The sequence below is a fragment of the Kogia breviceps genome, chromosome 10 (genome assembly GCF_026419965.1).
Source record: "Kogia breviceps isolate mKogBre1 chromosome 10, mKogBre1 haplotype 1, whole genome shotgun sequence".
Classification (NCBI taxonomy): Eukaryota; Metazoa; Chordata; class Mammalia; order Artiodactyla; family Physeteridae; genus Kogia; species Kogia breviceps.
This window is the reverse complement of record NC_081319.1, coordinates 74016937-74044221: the sequence shown is the minus strand read 5'-3', so window position 1 is coordinate 74044221 and position 27285 is coordinate 74016937. Positions and strand designations below refer to the sequence as shown.

The following is a 27285-nucleotide window of genomic DNA, read 5'->3' as shown; positions in this document are numbered from 1 at the left end:
ACCCCAGTCTGCACCAGCGAGCGTTCTCCCTCCCGAGGCATGAGAAAGCCATGTGGCGATGAGGATGGAGTTGGTCCCTGAGGGCAGGACCTTGTCTGTGACTCAGTACAGCGCCAGGCTCAGAACAAGGCTCAGTCAGTGCTGAGGAATCTCGCAGGACAGACAAGGGGTGGACCCAACCTCTGGGAGGGTGCTGAGGGGCCAGGGCCGACCTTACTCTCAGCCCCACTGTCCAGAGACCCAGGGACTATTTGCAGCAGACAAGGCAGAAGTGGGGAGCTGGGGAGTCCCTTTTGTTCAGTTTTTGCTTCTTCACACCTTTAATCTCTCTGCCTCTCCTGTCCCTCCCTCTGCACCCCCACCCCATGTGCTTCCTCTCTCCTCTCTGCTGAATCTCTCCCCTTTCTTCCCTGAACCTCCACCTCTAACCAATTTCCACTGTCTCTACCATCAACTATCCCCTGTCTCATTCCCTTCTTTTATTTCCACGTCTTCTGGGTTGTTCCCTGCAACTGATCGCCGATGTCTTTCTCTGTGTACCTGCTTCTGGCACTTCCACGCTCCACCCCGGAATCTTTCTCTCTCGTTTCCCTTTTCACCCCAACCTGCCTCTGTTCTCTCATCTGGGTCCCCCTCCTCCCCCTCCCCTCTGCCTCCCTGTCTCTCCCTTTTCCTGCCTCTCCACCTGTCACCCTCTTCTGCTCTGCCTCATTCTCTCTGTGTCCCTGCATCTGTGGCTCTCTGTCCCTCTCCATCTCTCCTGTCTCTGTCACCCTCTCTCTTTTTTCTACTTCTCCTCTGTCCCCCCATCACGCTACTGTCCCTCACCACCCCTCCCCCTCTATGCCCCACCCCCCACCACCGCAGGATGATCCCAGCCTCCAACAAGGCCTTCGTGGTCAACAACCTGGTATCAGGGACGGGCTACGACCTGTGCGTGCTGGCCATGTGGGATGACACGGCCACCACGCTCACGGCCACCAACATCGTGGGCTGTGCCCAGTTCTTCACCAAGGCCGACCACCCGCAGTGCCAGTCCATGCACAGCCAGATCCTGGGCGGCACCGTCATCCTCGTCATCGGTGGCGTCATCGTGGCCACGCTGCTGGTCTTCATCGTCATCCTCGTGGTGCGCTACAAGGTCTGCAATCAGGAGGGTGCCGGGAAGCCGGCGGCCGCCGTCAGCAACATGCACTCGCAGACCAACGGGGCCCAGCCCCCCGCGCTGGGCAGCACGCCCAGCGGGGCCCCCGCACCCGGGCCGCCCAAGGTGGTGGTGCGCCACGAGCTCATGGACTTCAGCGCTGGCCTGGCCCGAGGCAGCGACTCCTCTTCCTCCAGTTCCCTGGGCATCGGGGAGGCTGCAGGGCTGGGACGGGGCCCCTGGAGGCTCCCACCCCCCGCCCCCCGCCCCAAGCCCAACCTTGATCGCCTGATAGGGGCCTTCGCCTCCTTGGACCTCAAAAGTCAGAGAAAGGAGGAGCTGCTGGACTCCAGGACTCCAGGCGGGAGAGGGTCTGGGACATCGGCCAGGGGCCACCCCTCGGACCGAGAGCCACTGCTGGGGCCGCCCGCAGCCCGGGCCAGGAGCCTGCTTCCCTTGCCCCTGGAGGGCAAGGCCAAACGCAGCCACTCCTTTGACATGGGGGACTTTGCGGCTGCGGCTGCGGCTGCGGGAGCGGTCGCCCCTGGTGGCTACAGCCCCCCTCGGAGGGTCTCGAACATCTGGACAAAGCGCAGTCTCTCTGTCAACGGCATGCTCTTGCCCTTTGAGGAGAGTGACCTGGCGGGGGCCCGGGGAGCTTTTGGCAGCTCCGAGTGGGTGATGGAGAGTACGGTGTAGGCCTGGGTTGCGGGGGTGGGCATCCTCCCTCCCACCCTGTCAGGGTGAGAGAAGAGGAATGCATCTTTACCCACAAGTCTTTGTGGCGTTTCCATGGTGATGTTTACATCCAGGGACAGTTTTGTCTCCCTGTCAACAGCCTCCCCTCCCCACCACACCACGCACACCACCTTCCCAGGCCTGTCCCCCACCGCCCATTGGGCTGTGCTCAGGGAAAGCAGACTCAAATGTCAGACTAAGCCCTGAGTGTTTGGAAAGGCGGGGCTCCCGCCTTTCTAATCACAAATGTAGCCTATAAGCAAGCCGCTTTGCATTGCTGATGGTTCCGGTGTTGTTTTTATTTCTTAATTTATTTCTTCCACTTCCCCGACTCCTCCTCTTCAGTGACACGGATAACGGAGAGTTTACTCTACACACGACAGCGGGTTCCCAGCAGCCCTGGTGGTGGGCGATCATTGCCAATTGAGAAGAGCAGGGAATGATTTGGGTTGCATGTTTGTTTGGGGGAAGACTGGAGTCCCCCGCCCAGACGCCTCATTATTCCCTCCCGAGAGTCCCCACACTTGGGAGGGATGAGTGACCTCCCCCATCCCTGGCCCAGCTTCCTTTGCTTCTCAAACACCCATCACATCAGCTTAAACTAGAAGGGTAACTTCCGGGACTCTATGTGCGGGAGAGGGAGAAGGGTTTTTATGAGACACAAGGGCATAAGGGATGTTAACTTTTGGAGTTGCTTTGGGATTTTTGCCTCTTTTGGGGGAAGCTGGGACAGGGAGTCCCCACGGACATGGGGGCAGGCAAGAGGGCTTCTCTCAATTAAGGAGAGCAGAGTGGGGTGTGGCAAAAGGAGCACTGGACACGGGATCCAAAGCTCTGAGTTTGGGTTCCAGAGCCACCACCGAATAACCAGCTAAACACAGTGGGCAAGACCCTTTCTCTCTTTGGACCTCAGGCTCCTAATTCATAAAATAATGCGATCATACCAAGTCTTCAATTCCCTTCCAGCTCAAAGGCCTAAGGACTCTCTTCATGACTAAATGAATTGTAGGGTTCTGAAGCTTGAAGAGGCGTTTGCGATCATCTCATCCTTAACCCTCTCTTCCCTTCCCCCAAGGGTCTAAAGGACTTGCCCAAGGTCACATAGTACATTAGTGACCAAGTCAGGGCAGGGCCCAAGGCCACTTACCTCCTGGGGGTGGTGCTTGAAATCCATTACCCTGTCTTCACTGTAGCTAGGGTGTTTCTGTGTCCAAAGTCTGTCCCTTGTTTGTTCCTGAAGAAGGTGGCTCAGGGTGGGACATGGGGACACGGGGGATGCCTTCCATGGATGCCGTTCATGAAGAGGATCCATCATGGAAATGACAGGATGGTGATGGGAGGGGCACACGGGCTCCTTTCCATCTAGGGATTGACCCCCACGCTCCCAGACAGTGGCCAGAGGGGGCAGACGAGACGTGGCGGGGGAGAAAAGGCTTTGGAAGCATCTGAAGGTCTTTCCCCGCATCTCCGTCTCCCCTGGTCCCTGTCTGTTGGAGGTCTCTCCTCATTGTCAACGCACTACCTCTCCCCACCTCATTCTTTCCTCTCCCGAGCATCTGCCGTAGATCTCTAGCCTCTGTGTCTCTTGTTCTCCCTCCTTCTGCCACTTGCTGACTACACAGCCTACAAAGCATACAGGTGAGTCCATTTGGGGCTGAAACGTTCTAACGGGCTCAGACCTGGAGCTGAGCTGGTGGCCCCCAACCCCGCCCAGAACACACAGGGAGGGGGCGGGGAGCTGTCTATGCAGGACTGCCTTCCGGCTCCTCCCAGGAGCCTCCAAATCCCATGCCTTCATCCTTCCTCCCCCTTGTCCTTTCTCTCCTAACCTTCCCTCTACTCTCCTGTCTTCATTCTTTTTCTTCTGGTGCCTCTCTGCCTCCCCCAGTCCCTTTCTGGTCCTGACCAGGACATTAACAGACCAGGCCAGTCTCTTCCTGAGACCACAAGCTAACTTTCAGCCCAGGTGCCAGAGCCACATGCTTTCTGCAGTCATGAGGGTGCCCCTAGCCTCGGTGACTTGAAAGGACATTTCTCCCATCCTCCCTCTTTCTCGGACCCGTTTTCCTCCACTCCTTTTTCCCTCTGCACTTTTTCACTAAGCCTTTCTAAATGTAGCCATTGAGGAAGTGACCCCAAATACCACCTCACTTTTTGCCTTTGGGTTCAGATGCCCAGAGGGAAAGTGGTGGACATCGGAAGGGTGGGGGGGAGGGAAATCAACTGTCTGTCCTCATCAGCGGCTCCGAGCTCTGTCGTGACATGGTATGTACTCACGCTTGTGTTTGTCAGGTTTCTGACTTGGAGTTTTGGAAAGTGACATCCCTGTGGGCAGAATACAAATGCCAATCTTCTCTTTTGCTAAAAAAAAAAAAAAAAAAAAAAAATGTACAGTTTTAAAAACAACAACGGATCACACTTCTTGGGAGAGAGCAAAAAAAGAACACTCCTGTGTCTGTGAATGTCTGTTGTTTATTTCTCTGGAAATGCTGTGGTTTTCTGAAGGTGACTTTGAGGTGGCATTTTCCCTTACACCTGTGTTTGGTACCGCCTAGTGAGAGCCTGCTTCCTGCCAAGTTCACGTATAAGATGGGAGCCTTCTGAAATAAGAGAGAATGGGGCCGCCCTCCTGGAGTAAAGGTCAGTAGAGGGTCTGGAATTAAGCTCCAGGCTAAGAAGGAATAGTCCATCCCTGGCTACAACCTGATCCCTCCATCCTGTCGCCTTCCAGCCCGGCCTCCTTTTCCCTGGATAGCCACTACCGCACTTAGCCACTAGGGGAGCCCGAGTACCTTTCGCCCACTTTGAGCCCAAGGTGGCATTTTTTCAAAAGGGTCTTTTACTGGGAAACCAGGACAACAAACCAAAGCACAGACCCACGGTTGAGAAACAAATGAGCTTCTGGAACACAGCTTCCTGACCCTATCTTCCTCTAGTGTCTAGGTGAGCACTGTCCAAGACGAAATAAAGTGTGAACCTCACTGTAATTTTAAATTTTCTAGTAGCCCATTAAAGCAAGTATAAAGAAACAGGTGAAATTAATTTAACAATATAGTTTATTTAACCCAATATATAAAAATATTTTCATTTCAACGTATAATCACTATAAAATGATTAATAAGATATTTTACTCTTTTTTTTTTTGTACAAAGTGTTGGGAATCCGATGTGTGTTTCACATGGCACATCTCAGTTCAGACTAGCTGCCTTTAAAGTGCTTGAGAGCCACATGGGGCTGGTACAGTGCAGCTCTACACATACAACCACTGACTTGCAAGCACACCTTCTGGAAGGGGAAGGAAGCTAACGGTTACTGAGCACCTACAGTTCCAGGTCCTGCGTTGCTGCTTCACACGCATGTCTCGCTGAATCCTCACTGCAGCCTCTCAAGGTAACTATTATTATGCCAGTTTTACAAATGAAGGGGCTGAGGCTCAGAGGGGTTAAGTAACTTGCCCAAGGTCACCCATGGCTGCAAACCTTAGCTCTTCGCATGACATCACAGGGCCTTCCCTATCCTTTCTTCCTCCCTTCAACTCATTCGTTACAGACTGTATTTTATACTGACTGAAGTACTCAAATTTATAGCCTGATCTGGAAACCCTGGGTTTGGCCCGAAGGTCTGCTAAAATTCTCAGAGTGTTGACTCCAGGCAAGGGCCCCTTGGTTAAGTGGTTTCTTCTGACCCTGCATTAGCCTTTCTGGCCCTTTTTGGCTTGTAACACATTCCTATCCCAGGAAAATTCCCCTGATCATCCCTTCTCCTGGCCTGGTGACCTCTAGAGGTCCCTTGTTTAATAGCTTTCCAACCTCCAGCCTCATCCGGCCCCCTCTGCCCTGAAAACCTGTAACTTTGTACCCTTAAGACAGAAAACCTCACACCAGCTCACTCTAATGTCCAAACCCATCGTCTCGCCTCTTCCTAATTCAAAACTTTTGTCCCTATCAGGAGAGATGCTTGCCTACCCAGATCCTCTTTCCTGACAGAGAGAAGCCTTTAGCTCTCTGATCTCTCACAGAAGAGAGGTAGCTCATGCACTCTGAGCCTGGCTGAATTACTGAGTTTCTGACAAGTGTTCGACGCCCTCTCCCCATGTTCTTGATAATGACACATCCCTCAGACTCCCCTCAAAGGAGACTTTTTTCATTTTGCCATGATTACAGCATTGAAATTCCAAAATAACTTAGACTCACTTTTTTTTTTTTTTTTCTAAGGGATATCATTTCTAACCAGGTAAGAGGAAGGTCACTGTCTCAGATGTCCCCCTTCCTAAATGGGTAGTAACTTTTCTCCCAGAGTCTGTGGGTATAGACTTTTCATAAGTACAGCCTGAGTACTTCCACGTCTTCTGTTCTCTGTTCTCAGTGTGTCTGCAGTAAAGGTCTCAGGGCTTCAGCAAACTGGGTGGGGTTTCCTCTGTTCTTGCAGCCATGGGGGTTTTCAAATGGCTGCTGGTAAAATAGACACACTTATTCAAAAGAAAAGACAGTTGGCAGGCAGCAGTCAAAACCTGAACACACAATTTTATACAGCACACCCAGATCCCAAACCCAGCAATGTTCCGTGTGATGCAGTTGGCAGCAGGAAAAGTTCGTTATGACAAGAAGGCTTCTCACAGGTAAACCCCCGAGGCTTCTACTTCTGCGTAATAGAATCAGATCCATCCAGGTTGCTCTGCAAACATCTCAGAGGAACACTGCCCCCTTCTCAGTTTTAAAGATATCTACTTGTGCTTTCAGTCTTTAAACCAAAGATCTTATTTTCTCAGCTTATTTCACTATCTTATTTCAGGTCCCCCAACTCACAGCCAGTGAACGTTTACAAGGCTCGCGGGTTTCCCCTCCCTGCAGCCTCTGGCAGAGGGAAATTGTTATGCTTCCCAACAGACCAAAGAGGGGAGCTGAGCTTTACCTCTGCAGCTATCCTGTGATCCCCATCCTGGCCATCTAGCATCTTCCCACAGGTGCAACAGCCGTGTCCTCATTTAGGACAACATTTGGCATCTTTCTTCTGCTGGCTGACTCCGGGGAAATGGGCCCAGATTGCAGGCTCTTGTCTCGTTATTTTTCTATTTTTGTTGGGATAACTGATCTGATCCCTTTAGCCAACATTCCAACGTAGTCCGAGTGACTCAGAGCCAGCATTCTCTCCACCATTTTGTGCTGGAGTCTCTCTGGGGCTGCAGCAAGGAAGATCTCACCATCCAGCCCCTTTCTGAGATGTCACTGTCTGCTGCAGTTACCCACTTGGTTCCCTACTGATGAGGGGGTGAATCTGGCATTACACCCATCTCCATGGGATCCCCAAGCCCATCTGGTCCACAGCCAGTCAGCCTACTGACCAGCCTCCCACAGCCCCGGGCCCCTCCGTCTGGGCTGCCCATCTGCTTGGGTGATGATGATCATACCCCCTCTTCTTTTGCCACCTCCTCTGTAACATGTGTTCATTGGTGCTCCCTGGCACACCCAGCAACGACTCCAGCATTTATATGTTTTGCAAGGGTGAGTTTTCTTCCCTTGGAATGGCCAGTGCTATCTCCGAGATGTCCCCTGTTCCCCAAACTGTGGTTACCTCTGTCAGCTGACCTTCCTGAGACCATTCCCACTTTCTCATGAGACGAAACCTCAGAGCCCCACACCTGTCCCCTCGATAACTGACTTGGCATGTCCTGGTAACAAGCAAGTATCTTGCTCACCATTTGAGAAGGAATATTACTGAGAAGAAGAGAATTAATCCCTCATTTACAGCCAGTAACCTTGAATGTTCCCCTCCTGGGTTCTCTGTCATACTTTTTCCTACACATCCCTTTGGGGAATCTCTCAAGGATATGATTCTTCCTGTCTACCAAGGATGGCCTCGTTGCCTTACCTACCCTGACCAATTATGAGAAAGTTCTTATCCCTTCATTAGGTTGACACAAGTTTGGCATTTTCCGAGTGGATGTTGAACTGCAAAATTAAATTGATAATAGCTGTTCATTGAGTTTCCTATGTGCCATGCACTATTCTAAGAGCTTGCTATAGATCATTTCACTTTATCATCAAAACAATTCAATCCAGTGGGTATCATTATCATCCCTACTGGGGAAGCTAAGGTAGAGAGGGGTTAAATACCTTGCCCAAGGTCACACAGCTAGTGAGTGGCAAAGCTGGGTAAACACTCAATAAATTGATTTACACTGAAGTTACTAACAGAATTGCACAGACCATTAGAAATGCAGAGCTTTCTGGGTTTCAGGTCAAAGGCCTGAGTCCTGGTATATAAACCTTGAATTTGATAAAACAGTCCAGCAGAAAAAGTAAGAGAGTTGGAGAAATCAGTGCTGTGTGTTTTCAGCACGCATTTGCTGACCTACTGTGTGCCCTACACTGTGCCTGGTATCGAGAAGTCAAAATAAAAGACACTGGGCATGCACTGGAGGGTCTTACACACTTCCGAGGGGCAGGGACATTAGCTGGTTTCTAGATCTCTGGTTTTACAAAGATGGCCTGTTTTCACTCGTTTTAAGATAAACTATAGCTCTGAAGAACCCACTATCCAGGAGGAGACAGATGGGTGGATGGATTGGCCAGAAGCCCACGTGGCACCTCTGGCTGGAAGAATTCACTAGATTTTAATTTCCAAAGGGACCAGCATGGCAAAGTGACTGGCTTTGGGTCAGACGGGCCCAGCCAGGACTGGAAGCCTGTACTGGACAAGTAGGGACAGAAGGAGACAATTCTAGCTGCCCAGGAGCTTCTACGGTGGGTGGAAGGGGGGATGAGACAACAAAGCAGGCCTGGAAGAGGGCAGGAGGGGCAGTTGCAAAGAACTGGATGGTCCTGAGTAGCCCAAGGCAGCTGCAGTTGCTCCTGGTGGGGCGGGGCCATCCAGTGGGAGGAGCTGGATTCAGAGCCTGTTTCTTGGCCTGAGTCTCCTTTCCTGTAAAATATCAATGGTAAGCATCAACTTCGGTAAGTACGCCTGAGGAGTTACCATTTATTTATATAGATCACACGTCAGGTTGGAAAAGGCAGAGTGATAAAAGTCATTATTATTAATGGTATGCATCATTGAAAATATTATTATAAATTACAGCCTATTAGTGATAATAATAGGTATCTCAAGTTCACCGAATCCCAGGACTCACAGAGCTATTAGAGGTCATCCACTCTAGCCTCCCTCGGTGGGTATTAGAATCCCCTGTTCAATATCCATGAAAACTGTTATTAATCTTACTACAGGCAAGATCGTGCAGGAGGAATTTCAGAATTTACACAGGCAGGCTGTGGCTCCCTGTACTCCAATCAGACCAGTGCCGGATGGTTATGTTTCCGTATTCCTGGTGGGCCCTTGCAGAACCATTATTCCTGCCTACACGAGAAATCCAGAGCCCAGAGAGAAAGCAGCTTTCAGAGACTGCTGTGGCCAAACCACAGGTAGGTAGGAAACCAGGTACAGAGCCAGGGCCCTGCCTGGGAAAATCTGTGGAGGGGCTGTTCCCCTGCTGAGTCAATGCTGGTCATGACACTGAGAGAAGGAAGGAGGTAGGAAAGGGGCAGAAAGCACATGGGAGCCCCTGTAGCCCCTGATACTCCTTTGTGTTCTGAGAGCCACTGTCCCAGTAGCTAGAAGGACCTGGAAGATTCCAGACCTCTCCCCTGGGTTCCCTCACTCATAGATTCCCCAATCCCTGCTCACATTTCACCCCTGTCTCACATCTGGCATAGTGATGAAAATCTTAACAGCCGGGGCTCTGGAATGACACAAATGCTGCCACTAAAAATCTCCCATTGGCTTTTCTTTATTCCTTTGGGTTAAAAGACTTTTTCCCTTCTACAATGTAAATACCCATGGGAAGACTCTGCCAGGTGCCAGGTAAGCCATCCAGGGAGAGGCTGGCTCTGTTCAAGGATGTAGAGTGGGCCAGAGCGTCCCCACTTGAGTCAGGTGGCGAGCACTTTCCAAGGGGTGGTGGGGTGACCCCAGGCAGCCTCTCCTTAACCTTCAGGTCTCCTGCAGCACAAACACCCACCTGCCTGAGGAGGGAAGATTGAGATTGGCTCCCAGTTGGGTTTTTACTTCTGAAGCAGCACATTAGTCCCAACTTGAATGAAGAAAGGAACGTTAGAGAAATATTTCACTCCATCTGGAGGTCAGAGGGGGCTGGCTAGAGTGCACATAGCTGGACAGGCCCCCTGGGGGAGCTGACGGTGCACAGGTGCTTCGGGAAGGGCAGCAGGACACGATGCTGGGGATTAGGTGACCCACGCACTCCAAGAGCTTGGCTTCCATGTTGAGAGTAAATGGAGACAACTGTGGGTCACCCCAGAGGTCTGGGAGGAGGTGGGGAGGACCTCAACAGCAATCAAGGGGCCAAATTCTTCCTTGACCTTCACACTTTTAAGCATTCTGATGAGATTCTACCTTCTGAGGAGTCCTGCAAACAGCTGTAGCTTAGTTCAGCCCTGACCTGTTAGGGAAGCAGAGGCTGGGACTTTTCTCTTGAGCTCTAGGGCCTTCTACCTCCCTAAGATTTCTGGAAAGTGCGGCTTTGCGCCAGGCATGAGAAAGCAAGATCCTCTTGCCTGAACCGCTCCATCTTCGGTTTGGAGTAAAGAACAACATGGAGTGGGCCCAGGCAAGAGTATCCAATTCCAGGGGTGGTCAACCCAGTTTCCTTCCCTACCTCCAACTTGTCTGCAGAATCATGAGGGATGAAACATAACTGGAGACATTTAAGATACACAGTGAGCAGCAGAGTTAGACTGTACAGCATCTCACTATTACAAATAAATTCTTTCACATGGATTCTCATTCCTTCCATTCCTTACCTAAAAACTCCAATTTACACATTACTGCTTTCCCCACTTTATAGATTTTCCAAATTGAGGATGAAAGCTGTCCATTTTCCCCCAAGTTCTTACAGAGCTTATAAAGCAGAAGTGGGTCTCAAACTTTGTATCTTCTGATCCCACAACTGGAGTTCTCTTCATGGCACACCATTGACACTCAGCCGTTACAGTGCTGGCTGCCACAGTAGGTAGGAAGGCAGCCAGAGGTAGGAAAGACAGTAGCCCCACAAGCAGGTCTTGGAGAGGCAGACAAAGACTATAGGACCCTGGGAAGTTGAGAGAGAGGGCTGAGAAGGGCAGCTCTGCCAGGGATTCTCTGTGGACATGAGGCTCTCTCAGCCCTCCAGGACCAGTCCAGCTGGGACAGGGGTTAGACACCTGCATTTCAAGGTCTAGTGAAGGAAGGAAGGGCTGGCTTCTCCATGAATACTGGAGGCTTCGGGGCATAGCCCCACCATCAGGTCTGCTTGTCCCTTCCAGGTCTCCACGAGGGGATGACTGGAGACTAAGTGAGTGGAGAAGGATGGAAGGCAACGAGCCCCAGGCTTTCAGATTGTTCCAGGTGCACTGGCCTGTCACACCCAGTCTCCGGGGGTCAGGCTGTTGCACAGAAGGATGGAAGTCTTTCAGAAAGTTTTATGGTATCTGGGTTGGTCTTGAACCAGCTGCGGGAGGGAGGACTTGGGACTCTTTCCTTTTGGTTGTGATACACCATAAATAGGCAAGCTCTTGACAGAATACAAAGGACTGTCCAAGCAGGAGAGAGGGAACTAGTGTTATTTACCAAACAGTGTACTAAGCACCTCATAAATGGGTTAGATCACCCATTTTCTCACTGAGAAAACAGACACGCAGACAGGTGTTAATGACTTGCTGCCAGGGCATACAACTAGTTAGGGGGAGGGCTAGGTAATCACTTGAAAACTGGAGTTGCCCCAAAGTAACCTATGGAACAGCAAAGGACATTAGAATTTCAGCAAATTTTCTGGAAGGTGAGCAATGAGGATTAAGAACAAATGTAACATTAAAAAGCAGAAGACATGGAGAAATGGATTGAGCAAATATCTAGTGACTTCTCTGTGCCTGTCCCAGTGCCTCCTAAGAGTCCTTAAACTTTGTCCTGACAAACTGAGCGTTAAATAATCCCCAGATGTCTGTTTTCTTTTTGGTTTTCACTTTCCAAAGTGTGAGGGTTGGAGACAGGGGAGGAGTAATATAGCAACAACAGGGCAAGTGCACTGCATACCCCCTCGCTCAAGGGAGTTGGGTCTTTTTCCCGTTTCAGTATCCTCATCTGTAAAATAGCATAGTACCTCTCTACCTCCAACGATTTTTGTGTTTGTAAATCACAGAGCTCTAAACAGTACAAATAACCCATAGGATTTGAGAAGTCACCAGTTCATGATGAGTAATGACATGGATCAATGATAACACTGTTATAAATTACAGGACATTAGTGATCATTATATGCATATCAGGCCCAGAGTCTTAGGGCTGGAAAGATCAGAGGTCTCCAAATAAGCCCTCCTCCATGCACCAGTATCCCTGCCGGGTGGTATCATGATTATAAATGAGTCCATACCTTTAATTCCAAAGTCCACCAAGGAAGAGAATAGATGAAGAGCACATGAGGAGCTCATGCCCTGTGTGTCAATGAGCTCCACGTTTGTACAGACTCCACCATTACTGCTCCTTAGAAGGCCCCCAGAGTCATAACAGAAGACAACTCCCAGAATATTCTGTGGTCACCACTGGGGTAGAAGAGAACAGAACCAGGGCCCCAGATGGGGAGTCTTAGGGATGTCTGTTCTCTTGCCAAATCAGCTCTGGTCTCCATGGCACACAGGGAAAACAGGTAGGGGAGAGGGGCAGGGGCACCGGGCAACCTCTGAGGCCCCAGTAAGCTGATGTTTTGTGTTCTGGGACTTTCACTCCCAACTGTGGGATCCAGGAAAGTTGCCCACACCTCTCAGGTACACAGCACAGGCCGATGAAGCAGTCTGCAGTACAGACTCCTCCATTCCCACTCTAATGAGGACAACAATCCCCCCCATGCCCTCCCACCTGTGACTTGTTCCAATTCTCCCTTTATCCTCAATCAAGGACTAAAAGAACAATGTTATAAAAATAGTAACTAATGAAATTCCAGGACCTCAGTATGAATCACTGTTTACCTGCTCCTACACCCTTCCTCGTGACCTGACATTCTGGTGGATAAATTTGTTCCTTTAGTTCCTGCCCTATTACAAAGCAAATCCTCAGCAAACTCTTGCCAGGTGTCTGGTAAACCAGCTGGTGCCAGGTCCCTAGATGAGACAGTGATGAGTTTTATTCAAAGGGAGAGGTGGGAGGGCCAGGGGTGCCCATTTTAACAGCCCTCCCACCTGCCCCTCTTTGCATTTCCCTGTGGCACAAACACCATCCACCTGGTTTGGGTGGGAAGGATAGAAAGGATCCCTCTGAGTCTTCACTTCCGAATCAGCACACTGACCACAAGCCAGTGGTCAAGAAGGACATGAAGCCTTTATTAAACTTTTCCACTCGACCTGTGGTTTGAGAGGCCCAAAAGGGGGGCCTAGCTGACTGGCCAGGCCCCTTGAGCCCCACAGGCCTCCTGCATGGAAGGGCAGTTTTGAGGAGCAACGTAATGCATAAAAGAGGGAGAATATACTTGTGTGAAGAGGCCAGTTTCCATGTTGATGGTAAATGGAAAAACCTTGGGGTCAGGGTGGAGCCCTGAGACAAAAAGGGAAAAGAAGAGTGAGGAAGGAAAGGGGCCCAGCCCAGCCCCCTCTACTGAGGGTCATGGGAACCTTGGCCTTGGAGGGAACCATAACCCTGAAGGCTCCATTGTTTTCCTGCTGCCTGAAATTCACGTCTCCTCCCTGAAGGTAGAGTACTGGATATCTGGAGGGGATGGGGTGGGGGGGTGCTGGAAACAAAAGTCGGGGTCCTACTAGCAGCTCCTTTTCCAGATGGCTAATGACACAGCAAAGGCTGGGAAGGAAGGAGCCTGGGAAGGTCCACTGGAGCAGGGACTCCTGAAGGGGGTGCTTCCCAGTTCCTAGAAGATGGCGGGGTGGACAAAAGGGCTGCCTCCATGCTCTTTGTTACGGCTTGACTGACCCACGCTGTGGAAGTAAAAAGGCAATCAGAAGAAACTTGGTACATAGAAAGGCAGCAGCTGGGTGTCGGGGAGTAGGAAGAATAGAGTCAAAAATCACAATAAGTAATTTGTAGCACATCCATTTTCAAAAGACACTCACATAAATCACTCCCATTCTCACCAAGATTCTGAATTAGCATTATGATTTTGTCACTTTTCAGGTGAGAGCACATACTCATGAAGGGGTGAGTGTATTTCCCATGATCACACAGAGCTTAGAGGGACGTCTTTGGACTTGAAACTGAGATCCCTGACCCCCCAGGTCTCCAGTTTGTCCACCCCAACCCTTCACGAATCACAGCAGGAAGGGAGTTGAGAAATGAGACTAAGAAGCCAGGAAAAATACCCTCAAACCCGCAAAGAGAGGCCTGGTAGAAGCCGGCAGAGCAGGGCACACAGGAATGGGCTGGGAGGTCACTCTGCCAGGGACGTGCTTGTCCCCGGAGTCCCAGTGTCTTTCATGGCATTCAGGTGGCTCTCCTCCTTGGGATGGGAGACTGGAATCCTTCCTCCATGAGAGAGGCAATAAGAGGTAAAGGGAGAAAAGAGCAGAGAAATGTTCTGGTGAGGCCAGAGGCCAGGGGGAGGGGGCTCGGGAGGGGCTTCGGGGCCCTGCCAACCGCCGCCCATCTCCTGGCAGGACAGGAGCACCAGGCCCCAAGGACGGCAGGACTGTGGCCCCGGGGGACCCTCCGGCCACAACTTCGGCAACCAACCTGGGTTGAGGGAGAGGGTGCCCAGTTCTCCACGTCCTGGGCCTCAAGGGTTTTCCTGCATCCTTATAGCAGTTCTGATCTTCCTGGAGGGGGCAATCCCCAAAAGCCTGTTCCTCAGCTAAATCAGCGCCATCTCAGGGCAAATGCGCAAGGTGCTTCCTGGAATTAACTTCTCCCAGCTGCTTCTCCTCCAGCCGTTGGCCACGCCCATCACCCCCACCCTCCCACCAAGGCTCCTCCAATCAGAGGCCCTCCTTCCTCTGCTCACTCATGCGGTGTGTAAGGGGGAAGCGGAGGGTGGCCTCGTGCCTTCTAGAACGTTTCAGAGCCTTTGGTCCCACACCAGCAGTCCCAAGGCAGCGAGGCCGCCTGGACTTCATGGAGTTTGGGGGCTTCTAGGGAACCTCTGAATCTTGGATGGGCCAAGCACTGTGAGAAGGAGTTGGGGGTGTGGGAGGGGATGGGAGCCCGCAGACCGTCCAGAATGTAGGTAGGCTGCAGTCTGGCCTCTGAGGGCAGTGGCCCTCGTTTTATATTTAGCAGACCATCAAACCACATTGATAATGTGATGCCTGTGATCCCAGAGTCCTCACTTCCATTTTACCTCAGGGAAAAGCACCATCCAGCTATAGGAGCTATAGGAAAGGTGTGAATAGCTTGAGGCCTCATAAGAGTTAGGGGCAGAGCTGCAATTCAGAGCCCCCTAATGACAACTTCTGACCTTTTCCCACCAACCAAAGGCCTCTCACTATAGAGGAAGCTTTACCCAGTCTCAGCCAGCCCTTGGGGACCCGGACCCTTATAGGATGGTTTACCATTATGCCCTGCTTCTTTGTGTCCCTGCCACAGGACCTGGGGGACCCGGGTTCTCACTCAGAGCCTTGGCATCAAGGATCCAGCCAATGGGAGAGGGTTGCTGAGCAGATGAGGATGCCCCTGACCAATGAGAATAAGAAAATGTCTTAGAGGCCAGTTGGAGGAGGCCCATATGTAAATATTCACTGGGCACTTCTTTTGAAAGACTCAGTCCTGAAAAATTCAAAATCCATCATTGTATTTGAGCATCCCATATTACTTCCTTAAAAATTGAAATAGGGAGTTCCCTGGTGGTCTAGTGGTTAGGATTTGGAGCTTTCACTGCAGAGGCCGGAGTGCAATCTCTGGTGGGGGAATTGAGATCCCATTAAAAAAAAAAATTGAAATGGAATTCACAGAACATGAAGTTTATCACTTTAACCATTTTTAAAAGTACGATTCAGTGGCTTCACAATGTTATGCAACGATTCCAGAACATTTTGTCACACGCCATCCCCACAACGCAGGGAGTCCCATCACATTAAGCAGTTAACCCTCATTTTCACCTCCCCTTTGCCTCTGGCAAAACCACTAATCAGGTTTCTGCTTTGATGATTTGCCTATTCTAGACTTCTATGTAAATGGAATCACACAGTATATAACCTTTTGTGTCTGGCTTCTTTTAGCATAATGTTTTCAAGGTTTATCGCTGTTGTAGCACGCATCAGTACTTCATTCTTTTTAAGGCTAAATAATATTCCACTGCACAGATACACCATATTTTCTTTATGCATTCATGTTGATGGACATTTGGATTGTTTCCACCTTTCGGTTATGAATAATTCTGCTATAAACATTTATGTACACGTGTTTTTTGTTTGAGCATCTGTTTTCAGTTCTCTCGGATATATATCTAGGAGAGGAACTGCTGGGTCATATGATAAGTCTATATTTAACTTTTTGAGGAACTTCCAGCATGCAATTGATGTACCATTTTGCATGCCTACCAGCAATATATGAGGGTTCCAGTCTCTCTACACCTTCATCAACACTTTTTACTTTTATTAAAAAAAAAAATTATAGCCATCTTAGTAGGTGTGAATGGCATCTCACTGTAGTTTTGACTTGCATGTCCCTTGTTCTTTGACTTTTCTGAACTAGTTTTGGAAAGTTTGTATCCTTTGTTATGTGTGGTCATTAAAGTCTGTTCTGTTAGAGTAATGCTCAATTAGTGGTTCAGGAGAAATTTCCTTATGCTCTTAGAACTAAAAGAAAAAAATCCCCCAGTCTTTGCAGATGGACTCTGCGTGTGCGTGTGCGTGTGTGTGTGTTTTGGGACATGCATTCCAACACTCAGCCAAGCAGACTACAACTCCCCCTAAGCCTTCACTCCCTGCTCCTGCAGAGCCTGAATTCAGCCAGAGGTAAGAGCCTAGGGCCTTCTCAGGTCTTTTCTTAGCATATGCCCAGCCCTGAATAGGTGCATGGCCTTCTAGATTCCCAGAAATATGTGACTGCTTTTCAAAATCCTTATTCCCCAAATCATCTTATTTCCAAGCCTTTCTTTCCTCCCAAACTTTTAGGTTAGTCTATTGTTTTCCCCAACTGTTATTCCCAGTCTCAGGAAGCAAAAGCTAATACATTTGCCTTTAAATGTTTTGAACAAATTTTCCCTGGGTAGCTACTTCAACCCTGGGAATGTTCTGAGAGAGGTGAAATAAAGCAAGCCATTTGAGAGGGTTCTTCAAGGAGCCACCAAACAGGTCAAAAAAAACACCTACATTTGTTTGAGAATAAAGTCTGTTCTGCTCCCTCTGGTTCCAGGTACATACTAGGAACGCCAGATGTTGTCTTCAGGCCATTGCAAGCTGGGAAGCGGGAGATAGTATCAGGGTAAGTTAAAATGTCACAAAGCTCTCTTATCTAGACTCATCTGTTTTTATTTTTCTTAATCAATTAATCATTTCCCTGCTTGTGGTAAATTTTGATTCGATTCCAGAGTTTTGAAAAAAGTTGATTCTCACAGTTTTTGCCGGTTTATTTATTGCTTTTGTGGAGAACAAACTTTCGGAGTTTGTTCCTACAGCACAATTTATGCGGATGTCACTCTCCTCATATCCCTTTGAAGTAAATACTTTCAGTAACTTGCCCATGTTGTATCAAGGAACACTAAGAGCAAAGATTTGACTCATGTGACTCTAGAGCCTATTTTAACCAATTTATTGGTTTAACCAATTATAAATGGTTTAACCATTTATTCCTTAACTGAAGAATATCTATTTTACATCTATGAAATGCTAGGTACAGTTCTAGAAACAGGATTACCTTGTTGTACAAAATTGCAAATGTTCCTGTCCCTGAGAACTTGTATTTTTATGGAGGGAGATTCATGATAGACATACTATATATTTGATATTAGAACTTAAGTGTTATGGAATATAGAAATTGGGGTACTTAATGGGTATAAGGGCTGCTGTAGGAGAGGTGTGAATACAATTTTTTAACATTTATATTGTTTTAGTTGCCAATTTATAGAAAAGTTCCAAGAATAGTACATGAATTCCTATATTTGCTTACTTAGATCTATTTATGGTTAACATTTTGCTATATTTGCTTTATCATTCTCTCTCTCTCTCTCTCTCTCTCTCTCTCATTTACTAGTAATTTACATTTCATCGTGCCTGTATATTCTTCCATAGTTTTTTTTTTTCCTAAGTAGAAGGAAATTCTGTTGTATGAGCTCGGTATCATTAACCATCAGGAAAGTTAACATCTATACAATACTAGTATTTAATCAACAATTTATATTCTAATTTCTTCTATTATTCAAGTAGTGTCCTTTGTACCAATTATGTTTTCCAGCCCGGAATTCAATTCAGCATCATTCTGCATTTAGTTGTCATGTCTCTTTAATCTGGAACAATTCCCTCTTCTTTTGTATTGTATTACATGTAGACTGGATTCAGTTAGTGCATCCTTGGCAAAAACTCTAAGTGAATTTTGTCCTTGTCAGTGAAATACATAGGGGGCCATGATGTTGGTTTGCCCCGTTATTGATTAAGCTAATGTTCATCACTTCATCAATTTTTTTTTTTTTTTTTTTTTTGCGGTACGCGGGCCTCTCACTGTTGTGGCCTCTCCCTTTGCAGAGCACAGGCTCCGGATGCACAGGCTCAGCGGCCCTGGCTCACGGGCCCAGCCGCTCCGCGGCATGTGGGATCTTCCCGGACCGGGGCACAAACCCGCGTCCCCTGCATCGGCAGGCGGACTCTCAACCACTGCGCCACCCGGGAAGCCCCATCAAAATGTTTTAAAGCCAGATTTCACCATTGTAAAGTTGTTACTTTTTCCTTTTGTAATTAGTAAGTAATTTGTTGGAAGATACTTACAGATGATCTAGATATCTTTTCCCTCATGTTGATTCAATTTTATTCTTTGAATATGTGAAATATTAACATGATTGTAAATTTCAAACCATATAAAATGTATAATCAGTGAACTTTTACTCAATCCCCTACTCTTTCCACCCACTTTATTTGCATATATGTGTGGAAAGTAGGTACTTTAAAAAAACTTTCCTATATATCAATGGTTATTCCTTCCTTGTCAATTCTTATTATATAAATTCATGTTTTCTTATTTTTTTTCTAAATTAGATTAGCTACTATTTTGTCTCTATCAGTTTCCAAAAACACCCTGGGATTATAATTTATTGTTTAGATTTACTACTTTCCTGTTCTCTGTCTCAACTATTTACGTACTTAACTTTATTAGTTTCTTCCTTGTGATTTTTTTGGGGCAAATCCTTCTTTGGGTTTTTGAGGTGAAATTTTAATTATATTATTTTTATTCTTCCATTTTTAGAGATATAGGTGTTTATGACCATAATTTTTCTCTGATCTCTGCTTCAAATATGTCTTACAAATAGGATATTTAGTGCTTTGATTATCCTTTTTTCTTCAGAATTCCCTAATTCGTGTTGGTATTTTTGTTCTCACCCAAGAATTGTTTAATAAAAGATTGTTTTTCAATTACAGTTGGAAAGACATCTTAAAAATATTTTTCCATCCTCAAGTCTTTTCTTAACAGCTTTATGGAGATATAATTGACATACCATAAATTGCATGTATTTAAAGTACATACAATTTTATAAGTTCTGACAATTTTAAACACCAGTGATATCATCACCATTACAATCAAGGTAGTGAACAATTAAACTCAAGTTTCTTTTTATCCCTTTGTAATCTCTCTCACCCTTCATTACCCTCAAGCAACCACTGACCTGCTTTGTCACTGTAGATTAGTTTGCCTTTCATGGAATTTCATATAAGTGGAATCATGCAGTATGTATCCTTTTATTATCTGGCTTCTTTGACTCAGCATGATTATTTTGAGACTCATCCATGTTTCAGTGTTCATTTCTTCTTATTGCAGAATAGAATTCCATTGTAAATATGTACAACAATTTGTTTATCTATCAGTATTTATCAACTGATGATGAACATTTGTGTTGTTTCCAGTTTAGTTAATATAAATAAAACTGCTATGAACATTAGTGTACATTTGTAAGGACATATGCTTTCACTCACTTGGATAAATACCTAGGAATAGAATGACTGGATCATACGATGTGTGAATGTTTTAAGAAACTGCCAAACTATTTTCCAAAGTGATCATGGTTTTTACCTTCCCTAGAGCAGTATATGAGAGATTCAGTTCCTCCGCATCCCACCAACACTTAACCTAATCAGTTTTTAAAATTTTAGCCATTGTAAAATGTGTGTAGTAGTATCTCACTGTGGTTTTAATTTGCATTTCTTTAAAAACTACTGATGTTGAGTATCTTTTCATGTGCTTTTTTGCCACCCATATATCTTCTTTGGTGGAATGCCTTTTCAAACCTTTTGCCCATTTTCTTACAGATTTGTATGGTTTATTTTTATTAGGTTTTGAGAGTTTTAATATATTCTATATATAAATCCTTTGTCAGAACTATAATTCACAAATATTTTATCCTAGTCTGTAGCTTGTCTTTTCATTCTCTTAGGAGTATAAGAAAGAGGGGCTGTTTTGAATTCTGATGAAATACAATTTATAAATTTGTTCTCTTATGGGACATGCTTTTGATATTCTATCTGAAAAATCTTTGCCTAACCAAAGGTTGCAAATGCTTTCTCCTATGTTTTCTTTAGAAGTTTTATGCTTTTAGATTTTACATTTAGGTGTGCAATCTATTTTAACCTAATTTTGTTATATGATGCAAGGTATATCAGAAAATTATTATATTTTTACATACAGATATTCTGTTTTTCCAGGACCATTTCTTGAAAAGGCTATCTTTTCTCTACTGAATTGTCATTGCACCTATGTCAAAAGTAATTTGTCCATGTATATGTGGGCTTATCTCTAGACTTTCTCTTCTGTTCCACTGATTTATTTGCCTGTGTTTATTCCAATCCTGCACTGTTTTGATTGCTATAACTTTATAATAAATCTTGAAATCAGGTAGCATTAATCTACCAACTTTGTTCTTCTTTTCAAAGTTGTTTTGGCTATTCTGGGTTCTTTAATTCCCATGTGAACTTCAAAGTCAGCTTGTCAATTTTTACAAAAAAAACCCCCGACTCTGCTGACATTTTGATTGGAACTGCTTTCAATATAATGGTAAATTTGAGAATTCATATCTTAACAATATTGAGTCTTCTAAATAATGAACATGATGTATCTCTTCATTTACTTAAGTCTATTTTAACTTGCCTCAGCAATGATTTATAGGCTTCAGTATACAGGTCTTGGCCATCTTTTGTCAGATTTATTTCAAAATATCTCACATTTTTGATGCTATTGTAAATGGTATTTTATTTGATTTCAATGTTCTATTGTTCATTACTAATATATAGAAATAAAATTGATTTTTGTCTACTGTCTTGTATCATGCAAACTTGATAAACTTACTTATTAGTTCTAGTAACTGTTTTTGTGGATTCCATAGAATTTTCTGCATAGAAAATAATGCCGTCTGCAAATACAAACAGTTTTATTTCTTTATTTATAAGCTGGATGCTTTTTAGTTTTTTTCTTTGCCTTACTGTTCTGGTTAGAGCCTTCAATAAATATTGAACAGAAATGATAAGAGCCAACTTCCTTATCTTGTTTCCTTCTTTTCAGGGGAAAGTGTTTAGTTATTCATTATTAAGTGTGATTATATTTGTAGGTTTTCCAAAGATATTCTTTATCAGGTTGAGGAAGTTCCCTTCCATTCTTACTTTGCTTAGAGTTTTTATCAGGAATGGATGTTTGATTTTTTTCCAAGTGATTTTCTGAATCCATAGATATGATCATAACTTTTACTTTTTAGTTTTTTAATATGGTAAATTACACTGATTGGTTATTTTAAATGTTAAACCAAACTTGAATTCCTGGGATAAATCCCACTTGGTCATACATATTATTCTTTTAATATTTTGCTGAATTTGATTTGCTAAAATTTTATTAATAATTTTTGCATCTATGTTTATGACAGATATTAGTCTTTAGTTTTATTTTCTTATAATGTCCTTGCCTGGTTTTGTTATCAAGGTTATACTGGCCTCATAAGATGAGTTGGGTAATATTCCCTTCTTTCTAATGTTCTGGAAAAGTTGGTATTGAATTGGTATTATCTCCTCCCTGAGTGTCAATAGGATTCACCAGTGAACCCATCTAGGTTCAAAGGATTTTTATTTGAAGGTTTCTAATTATAAGCTAAAATTTTAAAATAGCTCAGGTTATCTATTTCTTCTTGCACAAGTTTTGGGAGTTTGTGTCTTTCAGTGAATTTCTCCACTTCAGTAAGTTGTCAAATTATTTGGCATAAAATTGTTCAAAATATTCTGCTATTACCTTTTTAATACCCATAGAATCTGTAATAATGTCACTTCTGTTATTTTTGATATTGATAATTTGTGTTTCATCTGTTTTTTCTTTGTTAGTCTAGCTGGGAGTTTACTGATGTGAGGCTATTCTTTTCTAATTTGGGTGTTTCTCTAGTGCTATAAATTTCCCTTTGGATAATGCTTCAGCAGCATCCCACAAATTTTGATAATTTTTTGCTTTCATTTTTATTCAATTCAAAATACTTTCATTATCTTTTATGATTTCTTCTTTGATCTGTGGCTTATTTAGAAGTATGTTGTTCATTTCCAGATACACAGGGATTTTCAATTTTTCTTTTTCTGATTTCTGCTTTAACTCCATTGTGTTCAGAAAATATATTTTGTATGACATGAATCTTTTAAAATGTATTGAGACTTGTTTTATGGCTCAGAATATCTTGGTAAATGTTTCATGTTTACTTGAGAAGAATACATATTCTGCTGTTCTTGGTTGGAGGATGATAAACATCAATTAGGTCAAGGTGATTTATTGTGTTCAAATCTCCTGTATCTTTACTGACTTTCTGTCTCTGTTGTATCAGTTATGTAGAGTTATGTAGAGTGGTATTAAAACTTTCAACTATAATTGTGGATTTGTCTATCAGTTTTTATTTCATATATTTTGCAACTCAGTTATTGGGTACATAGACATTTAGGATTTTTATGACCTCTAATTTAGCATATGAAATCACATTCCTTATCCTTGGTAATAGTCTTTGTTCTAAAATCTACTTTGTGTTATATTAATATAGCCATTCCAGCTTTCATTTGATTAGTCATAGCATAGTATATCTTTTCTCATTCCTTTACCTTGTTTGTGTCTTTATATTTAAAGTGAGTCTTGTGTAGTCAGCAATAGTGGGGATTGTTTTTTCATCCATTTTAAAAATCTCTACCTTTTTATTGGGGTGTTTAGACCATTTCCATTAGTGTGATTATTGATATAAAGTTTAAATGTGTCATCTTGCAGTCTGTTTTCTATTTGTCCCATATATCCTTGATTTTTCTTTTCTTTTCTTGCTTTCTTTTTAATTAATTGAATTTTTTTTTACTACATTTTCCTCTCCTTCAGTGGCTTATGACCTATAACTCTTTGTTTTGCTATTTTAGTGGTTGCTTTAGGATTTATGGTATACATCATTAACTCATCACAACCTAACTGAAGTGATTTTATACTACCTCATATATATTATAAGAAACTCTCAGTAGCATATTTCCATTTATCTCCTTGCAGCTTTTTTGCTATCTCTGTCATAGAGTTTACTTTTACATATGTTATAAACTCTACACTACAGTGGAGTTTTTTTCTTAAATGTCATTATCTTTCAAAGAGATTTAAATAATAAGAAAAAAATTTATATATGTATCCACATAGCTACCACTTTCAGTGTTCTTCATTTCTTTGTGTAATTTTGTATTTCCATCTGGTATCCTTTTCTTCTGCCTAAAGGACTTCTTTTAACAAATCTTATAGTGTGGTCCTGCAGGGCATGAATTCTTTCAGTTCTTGCATGCTAAAAAATTATTTATTTGCATTAGTTTTTGAAAGATAGTTTCACTGGGTATTGAATTCTAGGTTGACAGTTTACTCCTTTCAGTACTTTAAAGATGCTGCTTCACAGTCTTTTTGCTTGTATTGTTTCCGACTAGAAGTCTGCTAGCATCCTTGTCTTTGTTCCTCTGTATGTAAGGCATCTTTTTCTCTGGTTATTTTTAAGGTTTTCTCTTTATCATTGTTTTTTTTGTTTGTTTGTTTGTTTGTTTGCGGTACGCGGGCCTCTCACTGTTGTGGCCTCTCCCGTTGTGGAGCACAGGCTCCGGATGCACAAGCTCAGCAGCCATGGCTCACAGGCCTATCTGCTCTGCAGCATGTGGGATCTTCCCAGACCGGGGCACAAACCCATGTCCCCTGCACCAGCAGGCGGACTCTCAACCACTGTGCCATCAGGGAAGCCCTATCATTGGTTTTGAGTAATTTTATTATGATCTGGCTTAGTGTTGTTTCTTTGTGTTTATTGTGCTTGGGGTTTGTTGACCATCTTGGGTCTGTAGATTAATATTTTAAATCATATTTTTAATATTTTAAGCCAATATTTTTTCAGACTTTTTTGGTCTCTATCTTATCCGTTGGGGACTCCAATTATAGGTATAATAGGCAGCATGAAGTTGTCCTACAGCTCATTGATACTCTTTTCATTTTGTTTTCTTATTATGTTTTCTCTGGGTGTTTCATTTTAGGTCATTTCTATTGCTATGTCTTAAAAATTCACTAATCTTCTCTAATGTCTAATCTGTGTTAATCCCACCCATTGTATGTTTCAAGTCAAGCCTTGTAGTTTTCCTCTCTAGAAGTTCAGTTTGGGTCTCTTCTGCATCTTCTACATCTCTGTACTAACTTTTGAACATATGGATTATGGTTATAATAACTGTTTTAATGTCTTTGTTAATTCTAACATTTGTGGCCAGTTCTGGTTGGTTTTAATTAATTGATTTTTCTCCTCATTATGGGTTATATTTTCCTGTTTCTTTGTACACCAGGTAATTTTTTATTAGATGCCAGACATTAGGAATTTTAATTTACTGGGTTTTGAATATTTCTGTATTCCTATAAATATTCCTGAGTTTTGTTCTGGGATGCAGTTAAGTTACCTGGAAGCTGTTCAATCCTTTCAGGTCTTGGTTTAAAGATTTGTCAGATAGAACCATTGCAATGTTTAGTCTAAGGCTAATTATTCCCCACTTTTGAAGGAAGATCCTTCTGAGTACTCTATATAATTTACATGAATTATGAGGTTTTCCAGTTCAGCTACTTGGAGCAGACACTACTCTAGGTTCTGTGAGAGTATCCGGCAGTATTTCTTCTTATGCTTTTTTAAAAAAAATAAATTTATTTATTTTTGGCTGTGTTGGGTCTTCGTTGCCGTGCATAGGCTTCTCTAGTTGTGGTGAATGGGGGCTACTCTTCATTGCAGTGTGCGGGCTTCTCATTGCAGTGGCTTTTCTTGTTGGGAGCACGGGCTCTAGGTGCGTGGGCTTCAGTAGTTGTGGCACTCAGGTTTCAGTAGTTGTGGCCCACAGGCTCTAGAGCGTAGGCTTAGTTGCTCCACAGCATGTAGGATCTTCCTAGACCAGGGCTTGAACCCATGTCCGCTGCATTGGCAGGTGGATTCTTAACCACTGTGCCACCAGGGAAGTCCCTCTTCTATCCTTTTAGGAGGTTCTTTCTGCGGCTTTGGGTAGTGCTGTGGTATGAATATTTGTGTCTGCCCCACTCCTCACAAATTCTTATGTTGAAATCCTAGCCCCCAGAGGTGATGGTATTAGTAGGTGGGGCATTTGGGAGGTGCTTAAGTCTTAAGGATGGGACCCTCACAAATGAGATTGGTGCCTTATTAAAGAGGCTCCATAGAGCTTCCTAGTCCCTCCCACCATGTGAGGATACAATGAGAAGTCTGGGACCAGGGAAGCGCTCTCACTAGGCCATGCTGGCACCCAGATCTCAGACTTCCAGCCTTCAGAACTGTGAGAAATAAAGTTCTGTTGTTTATAAGCTTCCCAGTCTTTGGTATTTTGTTATAGCGACCCAAATGGACTAAGACAGGTAGTTTCCTTACATGTATGTGCTTATCAGCATTCTGTTGAATATTTGAGGGAGACCCTCTGCAACTGTCCTCTCTCTGGTACTCTGTCCTGTGAACTCTGGCTACCTTGATCTCCTCAGACTCTCAGCTTCTTGAATCAGGGAGTCCACTGGGCTCTGCCTGGCTTTTCCCCCCACTGTGCTGTGGCCTGGAAACTCTCTCCAGGCACCAAGCTGATGGAATTGTAGAACTCATCTCATTTTGTTTCCCAATTCTTCAGGATCACAGTCCTTCATGGTTTGATGTCTGGTATCTTGAAAACCATCGTTTCATATATTTTGTTCAGATTTTTTGTTGTTGTTTTAAGTGGGAGAGTCAAGTCAGTCCCTTTCTCTCCACCTTTGGAAGGGCATTTAAATTTTTTTCTTTTTATTTCTACTTTTGCTGCATGTGATCAGAGAATTCTGTTTGTAATATTTCTACTATGGAACTTACTTATGTTTCCTTTGTGATATAATATATGATCAATTTCAATGAATATTTCATGTCTGCTTGCGAAGAAAGTATATTTTTTACTAAAGGGTGCAGCATTTAATACATATTTATGAAATCTAATTTATGATTCATGTTGGTTAAGTCTTCCCTATTCATACTTATTTTTTGTTCATGTGCGCTTCTCATCCTGAGAGTGGTGTGTAAAACTCTCTTATCATTATTGTTTCTATCTATTTCTACTTGCATTGTTGTAATTTCTATTTTAAAAATAGGTTGTTTCATTGTAATCTGGTACATAGATATTAACAACTGATCTATTTTATTGTAGATTGTGCCTTTTTACAGTATAATGTTTTTATTTATCGTTTGATATTTTTGGCTTAAATTCTACATTATCTAATATTAGCCTTGCTACCCTTGCTTTAGAGTTGTTCTATTTAACTGGCATAACTTGTCCCATCCTCTTTCAATTTTTTAGCCTTTGCATTACTTTGTTTTAAGTGTTTTTCCTGTATATGGAAGAGACTGGAGTTTTCCTTTGTAAGATATTTTGAAAATCTATTTCTTTTACTAGGCAAGTTAGTCTCCTTTACTTTTATTGATATGACTAATATATTGGGTGTAGATTCCTTACAACATTTTGTATTATAGTTAGTCCATGTATTATATTTATTTTGTTTCCTTCTCTATGTCTCCTTTGTTCTTAAAAAATTGCTTTGATATTTATAAAAGTGTACATTTTGTTTTAGTAGTTACCTTTGCATTGATATCTTTTAAGATATCCTCATTCTCCTTTTTCCTTACTTAACCTTTTACTATCTGGATAGTCAATTCTAAATGGTATCATTTGACTCCTACCTCTTCCCTATGCAAAAATGATCTCATTCTGCTTTCCACTGTCT

The 27285-nt window shown here is 44.0% G+C and overlaps 1 protein-coding gene across 5 annotated transcripts in view; it reads left to right on the top strand.

Annotated features, from left to right (window-relative positions):
• The window catches only part of LRFN2 (leucine rich repeat and fibronectin type III domain containing 2), a 230090-nt gene that overhangs the window by 182156 nt on the left and 20649 nt on the right, over positions 1–27285 (top strand). For 3 of the 5 annotated variants that reach the window (XM_059075564.2, XM_067006160.1, XM_067006159.1), the window contains exon 3: positions 868–2150. In XM_059075564.2, the coding sequence (XP_058931547.1) occupies positions 868–1843 (976 nt within the window). In that variant the 3' untranslated portion in view covers positions 1844–2150. Of the gene's footprint in view, positions 1–867; positions 2151–8921; positions 9301–16680; positions 16818–17217; positions 17287–27285 lie in introns of those variants that run through there. The other 2 variants (XR_010835093.1, XR_010835094.1) reach the window with 2 other exon arrangements.